This window comes from Colobus angolensis, unplaced genomic scaffold, assembly GCF_000951035.1.
Source record: "Colobus angolensis palliatus isolate OR3802 unplaced genomic scaffold, Cang.pa_1.0 Scaffold129, whole genome shotgun sequence".
Taxonomy (NCBI): Eukaryota; Metazoa; Chordata; class Mammalia; order Primates; family Cercopithecidae; genus Colobus; species Colobus angolensis.
The window spans coordinates 4,285,557-4,302,097 of record NW_012114141.1 but is presented as its reverse complement, the minus strand read 5'-3'; the positions used below and the strand labels follow the sequence as shown (position 1 = coordinate 4,302,097).

The window sequence follows — 16,541 nt, the reverse complement described above, 5'->3', positions numbered from 1 at the left end:
ACTAATACAGAAATTGGATTCTGTGTTTATCCCATAGCAGGCATAGATTATTTAAAAATTGTTAGCTTTTAAAATACAAGTGAACAGAAAGCAAAACACAAAATTGATACCATTGAGCAAAAATCTAACATTGCTTTTTTGTGTAAGAATGCTCACCTAGTGGTATCATTTCATGATCACAGGTTTCTCAAGATGCCCTTATAATGTTTGTTAAATTAACTTGAATATAGCATTTCTACATTACTTGTTCTTGTAAGGTTACTATGCCCATATCTCACTAAAGAGCCAGTAATGGGAAAGAATAGGGAAATGGACCTAGGATTTAATTTTGTTTCTCCATGTATAACCCACTACAGCCAAGTTGGATTAAGGCTATGTTTATTTAAAGCTCAGTCAAATTGGTCCTTTTCATAAACTCATTGGTAGAAATGAATTTCTCTTGGTGTTTCCATGGGTCATGCACCGAGCAATAACACCAACAGTAGTTACTGATCCCCTGGGAATAGCAGCTTAATTACACAGAAGTTTGGAATCAAGAATAGTGGTATAAATGCAAACATAGAGACATGTCCTGTCTTTGGGTGGTTTATTATTAAATTTAATACCTCAGATACTCTTTTCTGTTTCTCCAGATCTTAATTACTAAGTAGATATGGTAAAATATGAATTATTGTATTATCACAAGTGATAAAATATATATGGTTATGAGCATGGCAATCTGCAGGTGTAACGTACATAAAGCAAGGTTGATAGTATCAAGCAGTTAAACTGAAGTTATCTTTAAGGGGAAAAGGTTTAGTGCTACCCTTAAGTGTAACTTAAACTCTCACTAAATATTTTTAACTACAATAAAAGCATGTTAATTGTAGGAATGACTTCTTTACAAGACCTCGTTTCTTAGAGTAAGTTTTTCTTTCCAAGAATATAAAAGCTTACTGAAATAATTTCTATTACTAACTCATTCTGTAAAGAGCTTTTTCCATGGCTTTTAAGCTCAATGAAGAAAGCCCAAAATAGCACAGGAAATTTGTGTGTTGTGAATATATATATATATATATATATATATATATATATATAAAATATAAGAACTAAATCCAACTGGGATAAAATGATTAAATTATTGATAAGGTCATTGTTGGTCCCCAAAGCATTCCATTAGTTATATGCTTCTTCTTAAATATTTTGAGAATTTGGCCTTAATTTTCTTATAATCACATATAAAATAGAAGAGACAGCATTTTACTTTAATATCCTCTCATGTACAACTTATTACAGTCTTTATATAAGAGAAATATGCTAGGCATCTAATGATACATTTTTTTCTTATGTGTTTTTGGTATCTTTTCTACCTCCTGGATTATTGTTGTGCCACCACTTACAAGATCAATGCCTGTACTTCCAAATTAGCTATCCCATTGCTTCTCAGTAAAGGTAGCTTTACAGTGGGGTTAACAAAACTTCTGTAAATACATAAAAGGCTTAGCAAAGTGTATAGAGGTCTTTACAAAGAACTTTCTGGATCTCTTTCTCTCTTTCTCTGTTTCTGTCTTTCACATGCACTCACACACACAGAATTTGGTCCTTGCCATGGAATTTTATAGCAGTGTACTTGGCAAGGTACTTAAAGACTGAAGCAATATGAAAGATTTATAAAGCAGCACATTGTAGATAACACATTAAATACAAAAGTACTAAAGACATGCATTGTGTGTAGTTTTGGAGATATTAAATATGTGAACAATTTGACACAGAAAATAAAGATATATTTTATTCAGTGTAGGTTACTAGATGTTTGCTGTTAACCTTCCTGACTGCTGCAGTGAAGATTGCTGCATGTGTGTATCTTCAGAGTCAAAAAGGATGCAAGAGAAGTTGACAAATAACTGACAGTTTGTTGTAGAAATAATGGGTGTAGAAATAATGGGTATAGAAATTATTTCTAGGAAATGGGCTACTTTGTTGTTTTGTTGTTGTTGTTGTTGTTGTTCTTAAAGCACTATCTGTGATAAAATCTAAGATGTGATTGCTGATAAGAAAATGGCAAGAATTTGAGCTGTAAGGAAAGAGGGGGAAGATTGTATTCTTAACTGTAGTTGTGTATTAACCTTCATCTAGTTTCCTCATTGATGGATTTTTCTTCCAGTTGTGTCAGCTGAATAATTGTAACCATGTTCTACATGTTTTAGTCCTTTAAGAATGCAAACATTTGTATCGGTTAAAAATCCTTTGAACAGGGGCCCAAAATGGTTTAGTTCATGTATTTTTTTGCTGTGCCCATCTCTGGTTCCCCTGATACTCTTTGCAATATCAGTTAATTCTTTGTAATTAAGAATAGCGGCCTATTTAATTTAGAGATGTTTTTGTACTTCTTGGAATAGTAAATATTAGCATTTGTAATTTGAAAGAATTAGAAATGTGTGGAGAAGTATTTTTTTTTCATAGGCCATGTAAACACAGCCATCTTAGACAAAAAAAATTGTGTTAATCACCCCTCATTTTATTGATAGTAGTGGAGTAAAAATTGAAAATTATGAAAGATAAAAATTATGAAAGGCACTGTAACATTTTTAAAATTTGAACATTTAAAACATTTAAAATATTTTAAAATGGAAGATTATAAAAGATACTGTAACATTTTTAAAAATATAAGTATTAGGCATTTTAATTTTTTATACTGAAAAATTGAGTAATTGATGTAGTTGAAAATACAATCTAATTATTATATTGATTAATATGATGATGTGAATAAGAAAACTTAAGTGTTCAATCACATGGTTCCTAATAAACTATGATACATATTTGTGACTATACAGTATTTTGTCATATCTTTGATTTCTCCTTAAATATATTACTCTCTGAGGAAAGTACTTGATTTTTTTTTTTTTTGCCTTGCTTTAACCCTATAGATGGTTATATTTGGTTTCAAATTTTACATAGAAGTAACATCTCTTAACTAATTTTTAAAGGATTTATTCTATATTATTTGATGCTGCTAGAAATTTGAAATTTTTAATCTTTTGCTATGTGCTAGAATCACATAGAATTCTAGCTGAAGTTCTTAGAAGAAGACTTATGTAAGGAAATTGTAGCCATGACATGTAAAATCAGAGGGCAATGAATAAAAACATCAAACCAAATTTTTTTCTTATAAGAATTAGATATAAAGAGTTTAGCATTTATTGAAAGTCTAAAGTGTCACTATTTATGATGTATATTTATATATTGATGTTACTTAGCTGCTTATGTTTACTCTGTGGCATAGATACTCATTTTCTAGGTAATAGAAGTTTGAAAAGCACTCCTAGAAAGGTAGCCTTACTGATCATGTATATCGGTTACAAAGCTCAAAAAATTAAGTATGACTATATCTTTCATTTAAAATAACTATCTATGCTTGGCCAAAAAAAATAGATATCTACTGGCCTTTTCCCACGCTTAATTTTAAAATGAATTATTTTAAATAGAAGTGAGATGTGAGAATGCAGTTTTCTAAGTTTGTATCGGATTTGTCATATAAACATTTGCAAAAGGGCATTTTACAACGACAGTAAATCAGTAGAGATCATGAAATTTTGGAAAATTTTATTTTTAACTTACAATCTTACCTATGAAAGCAACCACTAGACAACTAAACATTTATTTTCTCTTCACCTTTTAGGAATTTGTAATTTCTGTTAAATATGAAAGATTTTGACATTTTTCAAATATGTGTGTAATACTTGCTATTATATAGCATTTAATGATTATGGCCTAGTTATACAATTATAAAATTCATTTGAAAGCTTAAAAATTAGGTTTTACTATATTATATTTTTGATATATAATATTTGCTCACTGTGTTCAGTTAATAGTTTTTCACAGTTACCTGAGAAAATGATCACTCTTTACATTACTCTCGAAAGTACTGTCTTCTGAATTTTTGTTTTGTTTCTTTCCAGAAGGTGGGTGCGGCTGCTGTTTGGACGAGAGTTCCCCCTGCAGGACCTTCTGGTGGTCTGGGATGCCTTGTTTGCAGATGGCCTCAGCCTGGGTTTAGTAGACTATATCTTCATAGCCATGTTACTCTACATCCGAGATGCTTGTAAGTGTTAATGACCTTGCCTACATTTGACTAGATACTCCTGATTTTTAAAAATGTTTTGCCTTTTAAACAGACTTGGTGTTTTATTAATTGATTTACATGTACCTCAATTTTTATAGTTGGGTAATATATTGAAATTTCAAAGGAATATACTAAACATCCCTTTTGTTGGTTAACTGTGTACACATTGGGAGATGTGAGTTATTTTATCCTGAGAGAATTAGAATATTCTTCAGAACCATTTTTCTAAAGACTTTACTCCTGCTTTAATCTCCTCATTACACACAGTTGTGAAATGCATCTATAAAAGCCAGTATTTGAGATATGTTTAGAGCTCCACCTTCTGACAGGTAGGGAATATTCAAGGATGTTTATCAGGAGATTGGAGTTATTTTTATAATATCAACACCTTGCTAATAAAAAAACAAATATTGCATTTAAAGGTATTTTAACTTTCTTCCAGTTATATTTTAGAAAAATATATTTCTCAATACAGTGCTGAATGGTAGACATGTACCCATCTCCTCAGATCTATGTTAGGGTGCCTGTAATAGCCAGAAAGCCAGTGCCTAGCCCTTTCGAATAGTCTCATAGTCCTTAGCTTGAAGAAAGTATCGGTGTGTATTTTAAATTTCAAAATACCTCAAATTGTTTTCCGTCTCACACAATAAAAAAAGTTCACACAATAAAACTTCTTAGCCAAAATGTAATTAGGAAAAAGTGCATAAAATTATGTGATTGAATTAGGAAATAGGAAGCTAACATAAAGTAAGACTTTGTCTGAAGAACATACACTTTTTAGAATCATTTATAATTGCGACTGTTAAATTGTTATGTGGTTCTCTTTATTTGTTCATTGAATACCAGTTGTGGCAGATGCTCTTGTTAATGCCTCTAGTAACACTAATTTTCTTTAAAATTTTAGATTATACTTTTTTTAATTTCCCAAAATTACTTAAATAAGTGACAGGGGTACCACGTTTTATCCAAAAATTATAGATTTTGTTCTGTGCCTCGAAGGTCAAATAGTTTAGGTTTTGACAGACAAAGTGAAAGTTTCTTCCTTCTGAGCCAGATCTAATCACTTAAGAATATGGAAGTCATAAGAGGAAACATAAGGGAAATGGAGAAAAATATCTGAGTAGATTTAATGGATACTGGATTTTATGATATTCAATACTAACCTCTAAGTTGTATTTTTAAATATAAATAATAATAAAAGGAATGAGAGACCTCTTCTAGAAAAAAAAATGCTTTGGATAATATTTATGCAAAACTTTCCAAAGCAAACAACTGCTGAAAAGTATTATGATTTTCTGTAATTGTAAACAGTTTACAATTCGCTGTTTTTTGACTTTGGCACATTACCACTATATATTTTTAATTTAATCATCCTGTCTCCTATTCTAAGACCTACTTTTATCATTGTGTAAAACATGGCAGATTTTTTGACAACTGAAGTCCTTACACATTTTTCATCTTTTCACTGATGACTTTATAAAATGTGAAAAAATACAGAAGTAATGAAGTGATTTATTTATTTCAATATTAACCCAACTTATTTTAATTTTGTTATTTAAGTCTGTAACAGTGGATGAGATCTCCTAAAAATAGAATGAATATTTGTCAGGTATTTACAGATCACTTCTCCTGTCCTCAAGAAGTTTACCAACTATTAGGGAAGACTGACATAAATGTTTTCAAATGAACGTATTTGGTACTATAGTTAGGATATGGACAGGTAGTGTAGGAGAGACACCTAGCTCCCCTCTGGGCTGCTGTGAGTGAATAGAGAAAATTGTGCAGATGTTGACAAGCCAAATAAGAGGATCTGCATACAACGCAGAAGGAACAGCATGAACAAAGGCCTGGAAGTGAAAAACAGCTTATTGGGGATGTGTATATCAATGTGTTTCTACAAGCTGTTTGGTATTATTAGAGTACAAAGAGAGAGAGAGACTAGCCGCAGGTTATGAGACTAAAGAAAGAAACAGGAGGGTCACGATGACAGTCTTTCTATGGTAAGTGATAGGGAGCTATTGAAATGTCCAAAGCAGAAATGTGATCACTTGTAGATCACTGTAGTGGCAATGGGGAAGATGAAGTTGAAGGAGACAAGAGCAAAGGCATCAGATAACAGTTATGACAGTAGTTTGGGAGAAAAACAGTGGATCAGAGAATTATTCAGAGCTAAAGTTAGCATGATTTAGTGATTAAATATGACAGGAGAGGGAGAATGGAAAATCTAGAAGAATCTCCAGCTTGGAGGTATGAGTGACTGGGTGATATTTATTAACTTGGACAGAAAATACAAGCATTAAGAAGTTTTAGGAATGTTAATAATTAACTGGGCTTTGACTTTGCTGAGTTTTGAGATATTTACAAGAAATTATAACCTAAAGATTTGAAAAAAAAAGTTAAATGTCAACATCAAGGCTACAGGTTTAATTTTGCAAATGATTAACAGGTGTTTGTTGAAACCATAACCACAGATGCAGAATAGGGTGACTATATATCAAAGTTTGTTTGGGATAGTCTTGGTTTACACCTGCTATCCCATAATAGTAACTATTTGTCCTTTTTCACTCTCAAAGACATTACATTAGGATCATAAAGATTATATGGTCCTATTACCTAAGGTGGGTACATATGGAAAGAGAACATGGGCAAAGGTGAAACTGGGTTTAACATCAGCATTTGAGAGGCACCAGAGGAGAAAAAGCCAAGGAAGAGCTTAACTTGTGTTGTAACCCCAGAGAACTATCTGGAGCCAGGCAGAGAGAAGAAGGTCAGTAGTGCCCAGGAACAGTAACACAAGGCTAGAAAAGTCCACTCACTTTGGGAACTGTGGAGGGACAGTCATTGGATACCTCTGCCAGGGTGGATTCAATGGACTGGTTGAGCAGAAGCTGGATTATGGTGGGTTGCAGAGTGAATAGACAGTTAAGAAATACAGAAGTCTTTTCTTCAGCTTTTTGTTGTTGGGTTTTTGTTTGTTTGTTTGTTTGTTTTTAATATATGCATTACTTTTTCAACTGAAAAGATAACTAAATAAAAACAAGGAATATGGAGATAGCAGGTATAGAGTGATCTTTGAGTAAGGAAGAAGAACGATGTAGCTAGAGGACAGTGCAGGGACAAGGAAGATTGGATGGCTGTCATTAGACATTGGAGGCAGGGCAGAACTAATGGAGAGGTTTACTTCTCAAACCAGTCTGAGTTCCTACTTCAAGAATCAGCACTAGTTTTCCCCACCCTGTTCCATGAATGAGATCTCTGAAAAAGCCAGTCATGGTGGCTGCAAACTGTAATCCCAGCACTTTTGGAGGACAGGTCAGGAGAATCGCTTGAGCCTAGGAGTTTGAGACCAGTCTGGGACACGTGGTAAAACCCCATCTCTACAAAAAATAAAATTTGACTGGGTGTAGTGGCTTGTGCCTATAGTCCCAGCTACTCAGGCTGAGGTGGAAGAATCATTTTAGTCCAGGAGGTCAAGGCTGCAGTAAGCCATGATTGCGCCACTGCACTCCAGAGCGTGGGTGACAGAGCAAGACCCTGTCTAAACAACAAAAAAAGAGAGATCTATGAAAAGAGAAAATATCTTCTTTGTTTTGAAGCATTCGCTTGTTTATTGTCTGTTCTTCACACCCCACCCCTAATCCCTACTCCCCAGTGAGAGACAGGATTTTGTCTGTCTTGGTTTCCCTCCCATATACTAGCATCTAGAATTGGGCCCAGGGCATAGTAAACCTCCAGAAAAATATTTTTTGAGTGAAATAATTGAGGAAATAAGGGCCCAGAGGCAGGAGAAGAGAACTGGGTCTGGAGTCCTATGGAAGACTGGCTGTGGAATAGGAATGAAAAGCTGGTGTGCTGATGCAGGAAGAAAGCACTAGGCTGCTTTCACAAGTAATCCAGTTCATAGGTGGAGAAGACAGAAAATGGAGGAATTCCATATCTGATAAAGGAGGAAACAAGGTTATCCACTGTGAGTGAGGCAGAGTAAGGTTAGTGGTTTATGGGAAATGACTTGGAGATGTGATGAAGATAGCTGATTAAGAGCCAAGAAAAGCCATGTGTAACTGTTGAAGATCCTACAGAAAGAAACACTGGGAAGTGGTACCAGGCTTCAAAAAAAAAAAAAAAAAAAAGAGGTAGATTGTGATCCAGGCTTCCAAATGAATTAGGCAGGACTAAAGGGAGAAGGGTAGAGGGTGTTGAGTTTATTTGAAAATAGTGGTTTAAGATGTATAAAGAGGGAAGCACAGCCAGGAAAAGATTAGGGAAAATTGAATGTATCAAGGAATTGGGTGAGGTAGAGCATGAGAGAGCTAAATGCATACAAAGTTGTGGTCAGACATAAAGCAATTCTAGATCTGCTTGGTATAGTTGAAGTGCGTGAAGGGGAGTTTAAGTCACTTAAAGACCAAGGGATTGTGAGGAAACTGGGGTTTTTGTTTAGTTCTCCATGGACACTTCACCAAGGATCCTGATAGGAAAAGTCGTAGAAAGAAATGTAATGAGCCTGCACCATAGCCTCAAATAAATGAAAAAGAGTGACCAAAAAAACAGCTTTTATTGAACCAGTCAATTATTCAGAGTCAACCATTCAACCAGTATTTACCAGTATATGGTACATAGATGACAGTGATGAAGGGACATGATAGAGGCATAGAGGCACGGCATGAACTTCAAAGGAAGAGGGAGTTTTATGAAATGATAGGAAGCAATAGTTTGGAAGCTGAATCAAGGAGCAAGGTAGTCTTCCACCTCACATCTGGAGGTTGCAGAGGCAGCAGTGACTCTGGGAAGGTGAGGCTTGGAGGAAAAGACATTGTTCCCTAGAGAAAAGGATTGAGATAGAGGGGAGCAGCAGAAAGAAAAGGAAGAGAGAACCGGATTGAACAGAGTTGCATAGGAGGTCAGTACTAATTAGATGAGCTTATATTTTTGGCCATGGTCAAGAACTGAGAGGAAGGTGGACAACTTGCCAACCCCAGCTTTCCAAATAAATCATTGGTGTCAAGCTTTTATTTCATGCCAGTGAGTTCTGACTCATAATGTCTTGCTGGGGCTTCCAGAGTGGGGATGTTTAGTTACACTCAGTAGTTTAAATCTCATTCGTTCAAGAAATCTTAACTGAACACCACTGTACCAGGCTCTGAGCATTACATACGTTTTTTCTGAGCTACATTTGTAGGATGCTTAGAGGATGTTTCATCTGTGGGAAGCTAAAAGAGCCCTCCTTCCGTGATGACATTCGTTCCTTGGGGTGCATGTCTCCTAGGGATTCAGTGGATGGGGATCAAAGGGTCTGTGATCATCCTGATAGTGTGCAAAATATTGTGTAGGTATGCCTTTCTTTGGGTCAAATGTCTATAGTTTTCATCAGTTTCTCAAAGGAATACATGCCCAAAAAAATAGGTAAGATTCACTGCATCTAGTCCAAAGTTCTGATTTGGTAGGCACAGATAAGGCCTGTTATGGACTGAATTGTATTCCCGCCCCAACAAAAGATATATTGAAGTCCTAACTTCTAGTACCTCAGAACGTGACCTAATTTGGGAATAGATTGTTGCAAATGTAATTAGTTAAGATGAGGTCATACTAATCCAATATGACTGGGGTCCTCCTAAAAAGAAGGAAATTTGGCAACAGACATGCACAGAGGGAAGACAATGTGAAGGTACAGAGGGAGAAGAAGGCCATGTGAAGACAGCCAGAAGCAGAGGTTGGAGTGATATTATCTACAAGGCAAGGAATGACAAGGATTTTCAGCCATTACCAGAAACTAGGAGAGAAATAGGAAACAAATTCTTCCTCTTTAGGAGAAACATGCTGCTAACACCAGAAGCAGGAGAGGCAAGGAGGATTCTCCCCTACAAGTTTCAGAGGGAACATGGTCCTACCAAAAGTTTGATTTTGGACTTCTAGCCTTCAGAATTATGTAACAGTAAATTTCTGTTATTTTAAGCCACCCAGTCTTTGTTACTTTGCTGAATTATATGGATTAAAATTATATACAGAAAGAAACATTGAGCAGTAAGGAAATAGTGTGAGAGTAATCATAAACCATTACTCCTGTAATTGTTTATGAATAGCCATACCCCCACCACACTATTTTTTAACTGACTTATTTCATATTATAAGTCACTCTTGTGATTCCTTGCTTCCCCTGGCTCCACTTACCTCTTACTCCTATTTTCAGGCCTAGGGTGAGGTAGCCTTTTTCCCAAATCTTTTCCTATTATTCTAGCTCTCATTGATTTCACACTTTTGCAGTCCTAGAAGATTGTAATCAATACCACTAACTAAGTGCTACATGAGTTATGCTCTATTTTACATTTTTCCGTAGTTATCGTGGGTGTTGATTCTATCTCCTCAACTAGATTGTGAGCTTCCTTGGTACCAGAACCACATTACAATTCTTTCCTACCTCTAAATGCATCTGAAGCTCTTCATGTGCTCAGTTAATATAGTACTTGGGGTAATGCCAGGCCAAAAGATACCATAGAGTTCTTGGAGGGGTGGATTTGTGTGCTGTGATTGCTAGGAAGACAAGTGCTAGTCTCATTCTTAGAAAAACTTAAAAAAAAAATGATTCTTTGAAAATATACTTTCAGCATAGCTTCTTCAAGTAAAGCATTGCCTACTTTTTTAAAAGTAAGTAGCTGAAATTTTCACATCTTTTTTTTATTGATTTTATTTATTTTGTTTTTGACTAGTATCAAAAAAGTCTCTATTTTAAACATAACATACCTTTTATTTGTCTTGTAAATTGCATTAATAGCTAAAACACTATAAGTCTATTTATAGATTTTCCTTTTTTTTTTTTTTTTTTCCCTGAGACGGAGTTTTACTCTTGGTTACACAGACTGAGTGCAGTGGTGCGATCTTGGCTCACTGCAACCTCTACCTCCTGGGCTGAAGTGATTCTCCTGCCTCAGCCTCCCAAGTAGCTGGATTACAGGAGCATGCCACCACACCCAGCTAATTGTTGTATGTTTGGTAGAGACAGTGTTTGACCATGTTGGCCAGGCTTGTCTCCAACTCCTGACCTCAGGTGATCTGCCCGCCTCAGCCTCCCAGAGTGCTGGGATTACAGGCATGAACCACTATGCTAGGCCTAGATTTTCTTAAAAGGAAAGTATTTCTCAAATATTTATTGCCTTTTTAAATGTACTTTCTCTTTGAACACCATAAATGGAAAAGTTTCCTTCTTGGCACTTCTGCCCACTTCCTGCCTTTTTTTTCAGCCAGCATAAGCATGTTACAATACTCTACTATAATTTTCCTCTGCTTTTGACAGATATTTCTTTAGCCATTTCCTTGCCTGGCATGGCATGGCAGTTGTGGCCTCTTTGTGATTTCAAATATTACTCGTTTTGCTTTCCTTTTAGATCTCTACTTACCCTTCAGCCACTGTCTGTCTGCCAGTATTTCCCGCTGTCCTAACCCAGAATTTCTATTTTTCTATTTTCTAGTTAACAGTATGTTCAATGTCATATTGATGTCAAAATGTGTTTATTTCAACTGCAAATTGTATTTATTTGTCTTTTCTGGAAAAGCGTTGCTTAACAGTCACTACAAATTTTAAATCTCATGGTAATGTCACAAAGTTTTATCAAAGCGCAAATTGATAGTCTTATTTTTGAAGGAGTGTTTAAGCACTTCCTGACTACTAGCTCTCCTCCCTCTGAGACATAAAATGGTGTCAGTTGTTATGATTGTATCAGATATGTATATTAATGTACCCTGTTACAAACACCGTTTATACTACTTTATATCTTAGTTTAATAGTCTCCTCAAGTTTCACTAACAAAGGCTGATATACCCTAGTAGCACATTGTCTGTTATTTTGGGTTTCTTTTTTAATGTTTCCTTTTTTAAAAAAAGCTGAATTATTGAATTAGATTTAAGAAAGGTTCTAGGTTCAGCACAAAACTAAGTGGAAAATACAGTTCATATATAACCACTCCCCCAGATACCCATATTCTCCCCCACTATCACCATCCCACGTGAGAATACTTTTTTTTTTTTTTTGAGATGGAGTCTCACTCTGTCGCCCAGGCTGGAGTGCAGTGGCACAATCTCGGCTCACTACAAGCTCCGCCTCCTGGGTTCACGCCATTCTCCTGCCTCAGCCTCGTGAGTAGCTGGGACTACAGGTGGCTGCCACCACATCCAGCTAATTTTTTGTAGAGACGGGATTTCACCATGTTAGTCAAGATGGTCTCGATCTCCTGACCTCGTGATCCACACGCCTTGGCCTCCCAAAGTTCTGGGATTACAAGCGTGAGCCATCGTCCAGCCAGAATGATACATTTTTTACAGTTGATAAACCTGCATTGATGCAGCATTATTGCCCAAAGTTCATAGTTTTACAGTAGGGTTCACTCTTGGTGTTATATACTCTGTGTGTTTGGACCAATGTATAATGACATGTATCCATCATTATAGTATCATACATACAGCAGTCCCTCCTTATCTGCAGTTTAAGTTTTCACAATTTCAGTTATCTGATACCAACCAAGATTCAAAAATATTAAATGGAAAATTCCAAAATAAAAAAACTCCTAAGTTTTAAATTGTATCCCATTCTGTGTAGCATAATGAAATCTGTAGCCACCCCACTCCGTTCTGCCCTGGACATGAATCTTCCCTTTGTCCGGCATATCTACACTGCATAAGCTGCCTGCCCATTAGTCACTTAATAGCAATCTTGATTATCAAAACAACTGTTGTTGGTATCACAGTGCTTGTGTTCAAGTAACCCTTGTTTTACTTAAAGCCCTAAAGCTCAAGAGTAGTGATGGTGGCATATTGTTATAATTGTTCAATTTTATTGTTAGGTATTGTTGCTAATCTTTTACCATAATTTATAAATTGCCTAACTTATAAATTAAACTTTCATCATAGGTATGTATGTATAGGAAAAAGCATAGTACATATAGGGCTGAATACTATTTGAGGTTTCAGGTATCCACTGGGGGTCTTGGAACACATCCTGAAAATTCTCTGTGTCCTGCCTATTCATCCTCTGTCTCCCTCTAATTCCTGGAAACTACTGATCTTTTCACTGTCACAGTGTCATATAGTCAGATGAATGAAGTCTGTAGCCTTTTCAGATTGGCTTTTTTTTTCTTAGCAATATGCAGTTAAGTTTCCTCTGAGTCTTTTCATGGCTTGATGGCACATTTATTTTTAATGCTGACTAATACTCCATTTTCTAGATACAATACAGATTGTTTATTAATTCACCCACTGAAGGACATCTTGGTGACTCCCTCATATAGAAGTAAGATATCCACCCACTTTTCTCCTTCCATGCATCCCATTTCTCCTTAGCACCCCTGCCATAGGAGCCACTCCGTATCTGCCTTCGTTTGCTTCCACATATTGTTGGCTGATGCCTCACTGACCCTGAAGTCTTCCATTTTAGAAGTTATCACAGCCCTTAGTATGTATCATTATTATCAGCCCTACCCTAGGTTGCAATTAATTTTATGTTTCTCTTCCACTGGAATGTAAGAAAAAGTTGAGATTTTAAAAATTCTTTTCATGTGTTTAGAACTTGACTCAGCATTTTAAATAAAACAGGTGTTTAATATAAACATTGAATGAATGAATACAGTCCAACACACAGAGAAGATATTGTCAGTACTTCTTAAATACCTTGTGTACTTCAGCCATTTTTACTGACAATGTATATTTCTGATTAAAGCACTAAAAATCACAAAACACAATGAAATAAAGTGTATGTGTGTGTGTCTATTTTCAGATACAACTAATTCCCAACCTATGGTTTTCCTTCATTTCAATTTATAATTAAGAGAGTCAAATGTATGAATCAGGCTTACTGATTATTTTCTACGTCTTAATCCACACCAATTTTTTCAGGCTTCATTTCCATGACATTTTATAGAATGTCATTATGTGGAAGTAGAACTTGGGCTTTGATTCTGAGTACTTACCTTTAATTACCACAATAGTGTTCACAGTTTGCATTAAAAGACTTTATTTCGGCCAGGTTTAGTGGCCTATCATGCCTGTAATCCCAGCACTTTGGGAGGCCAAGGCAGCAGGATCACTGGAGCCCAGGAGTTCAAGACCAGCCTGGGCAACATAGTGGGATCCCCGTCTCAATTAAAAAAAAAAAAAAGAATTAGCCAGGCCTGATGACACATGCCTATAGTCTCAGCCACAAGGGAGGCTGAGGTGGGAGGATCACTTGAGCTCAGGAGGTCAAGGTTTCAGTGAGCCGTGATCATGCTATTGGACTACAGCCTGGGTGACAAGAATGAGACTGTGTCTCCAAAAAAAATTTATTTATTTTTTTTTTTAGATAGAGTCTCTCGCTCTGTCACCCAGGCTGGAGTGCAGTGGTGCGATCTGGGCTCACTGCAACCTCCACCTCCCGGGTTCGAGCAGTTCTCCTGCCTCAGCCTCTTGAGTAACTGGGATTACAGGCACCCACCACCATGCCCAGCTCTTTTTTTGTATTTTTAGTAGAGACGGGATTTCACTGTGTTAGCCAGGATGGTCTCGATCTCCTGACCTCATCATCCGCCCACCTCGGCCTCCCAAAGTGCTGGGATTACAGGCGTGAGCCACTGCGCCCGGCCAAGAAAATTGTTTTTATACATATCATCTCATTATTTCCTCAGTCAATAATGAGCTAGAGAAGTTGGAGAAAACAGAAGTCTTTGCACGTAATTGATATCCTTCAAAGTTCATAGTACAAACAGCATTCCTGGAGCTAACATGCCGTCTTTCTGACTTTTCTAATGCAGTCATCTTTCTCTGCCCACACGCTAGCCACTGGCAATTCTGTACTTTTATACTTGCTTACTTACTGCCTTCCAGTTGGCAGCACTATATATTTAAACATAGAAATTATTGAGTAAAGATCTCTTATGTTATTGCTTGATCTCTTATTAAATGAGATTCTGTATTAAAGTGTATTAAGCGGGAAAAGTAACAATTTTTTAAATCTTTTTTCCAAGCCCAAAGAGTGAGCTGCTCAGAATTTGAGATTATCCTCTTTCCTAAAAATGAAATTAAAACTCTCATATTATTCCTCACAAAATCTGCTAGAGTAATAAAGACTTACCAAAGAGTATCCAAGTGTTTACATAAGAGTATGTGTTGGTCTTCGGTTTCAAGGATGGTTGTTGTAGTGATTGAATGGTGCTCAAAGAGGCAGTTGTCACAAAGCCAACTGAGGAAGAAAACCCAGAAGGACAAAATTTTACAAGGGTTTTAAACACTAGACTAAAACCACTTTTTGTGGAGGATATGACTGTGTTTTATATTTGGCTTTCTCCAAAACTGAAGAGAGTAAATTTTTTTTTGTTTCTGTTTGTGTTTTATACCCCAGCCTCCCTCTGACCACTTGTGTTCTGGTCCATTGGCAATCCCATTTTGTTTCTTGCCATTTGTACTTGGGAAAGTCAGAATAGTAAGGGCCTTTAAATAGGTGAAGATTATGCAGGCAGTAATTATGTGTTCTTTCCTGCATGTCGTAGGCCCTCAACAAATTTTTTTTTTTCAGAGAGCATTGCATTATTGAATGCTTTCTCTATGCCAGGTGCCTGGCAAAGCACTTTCATTACACATTGACTTTGTTTTCAGTCAAGTACAATTAACTAGGGAAAAACTTTTTCCTTTTTTAAAAGAAAGGTTTTCCTTTTTGTTAGCTCATTTTATTTTATAATTAACCTATGATTATTTGTTTTTATATGCCATTTTATAGGTAAATACAAGAATGTATGCCCATTTCTAAATATTTGCTATTCTTGGCCTTTGACACTGAGGACTGTTTTCAGTTTATACTGATACCCCTGTCATGCACTTGCTAAGAATGTAGGAAAGTATAAGAAGTGGAGGGTGAGGCTTTCAGTCTACACAGACCCAGGTTCCGCCCTGTCTTTGCCCTTCAGGAGCTCTGTGGCCTTGGCTGTGTTGTTACGTACTCTGCGCTACCTCATCTATAATAGTCAATAATAATGCTTTCCTTAGGGGGAAATAGGAGGACTCATGAGACCTTTATAAAATGTATGACTAGTTTTCAGGCATATTATAGGTACTCGATAAGTGATAGATATTTTGGTGGGGGGGGGTCGGGCGAGAAATTAAAGGAAGTCTATAGAGTTTCGTGTTTTGTGGTAGTTTTCAGTCCATTTTATTATGTTGACAAAGAAAGTATATCTCAATATGAACTTGAATAATTTGAAAAAATATTGCATGTATTTACAAACATTACAGTTGTAAGTGTGGTTAGTTTTGAATTATGTGTAAGTTATTGATCCACATTGCTTTAAACTTTCTCAAAACAGTTACTTTTTCTGCATATCATTACTGATTTCACTTTTTGGTTTATTTGTACCTGCTGGAGAAACTAAATCATCTCTTCAGACCACTTCACAATAGTTGTGGGGTGCATAAAGATTCAGAGAAG

General features: G+C 36.1%; 1 protein-coding gene across 3 annotated transcripts in view; it reads left to right on the top strand.

Moving 5' to 3' along the window:
• The window catches only part of TBC1D5 (TBC1 domain family, member 5), a 582,411-nt gene that overhangs the window by 422,556 nt on the left and 143,314 nt on the right, over window positions 1-16,541 (top strand). For all 3 annotated transcript variants that reach the window (XM_011933724.1, XM_011933723.1, XM_011933725.1), the window contains one exon: window positions 3,939-4,081. In XM_011933724.1, coding sequence (XP_011789114.1) covers window positions 3,939-4,081 — 143 coding nt within the window. The remainder of the gene's footprint in view (window positions 1-3,938; window positions 4,082-16,541) is intronic.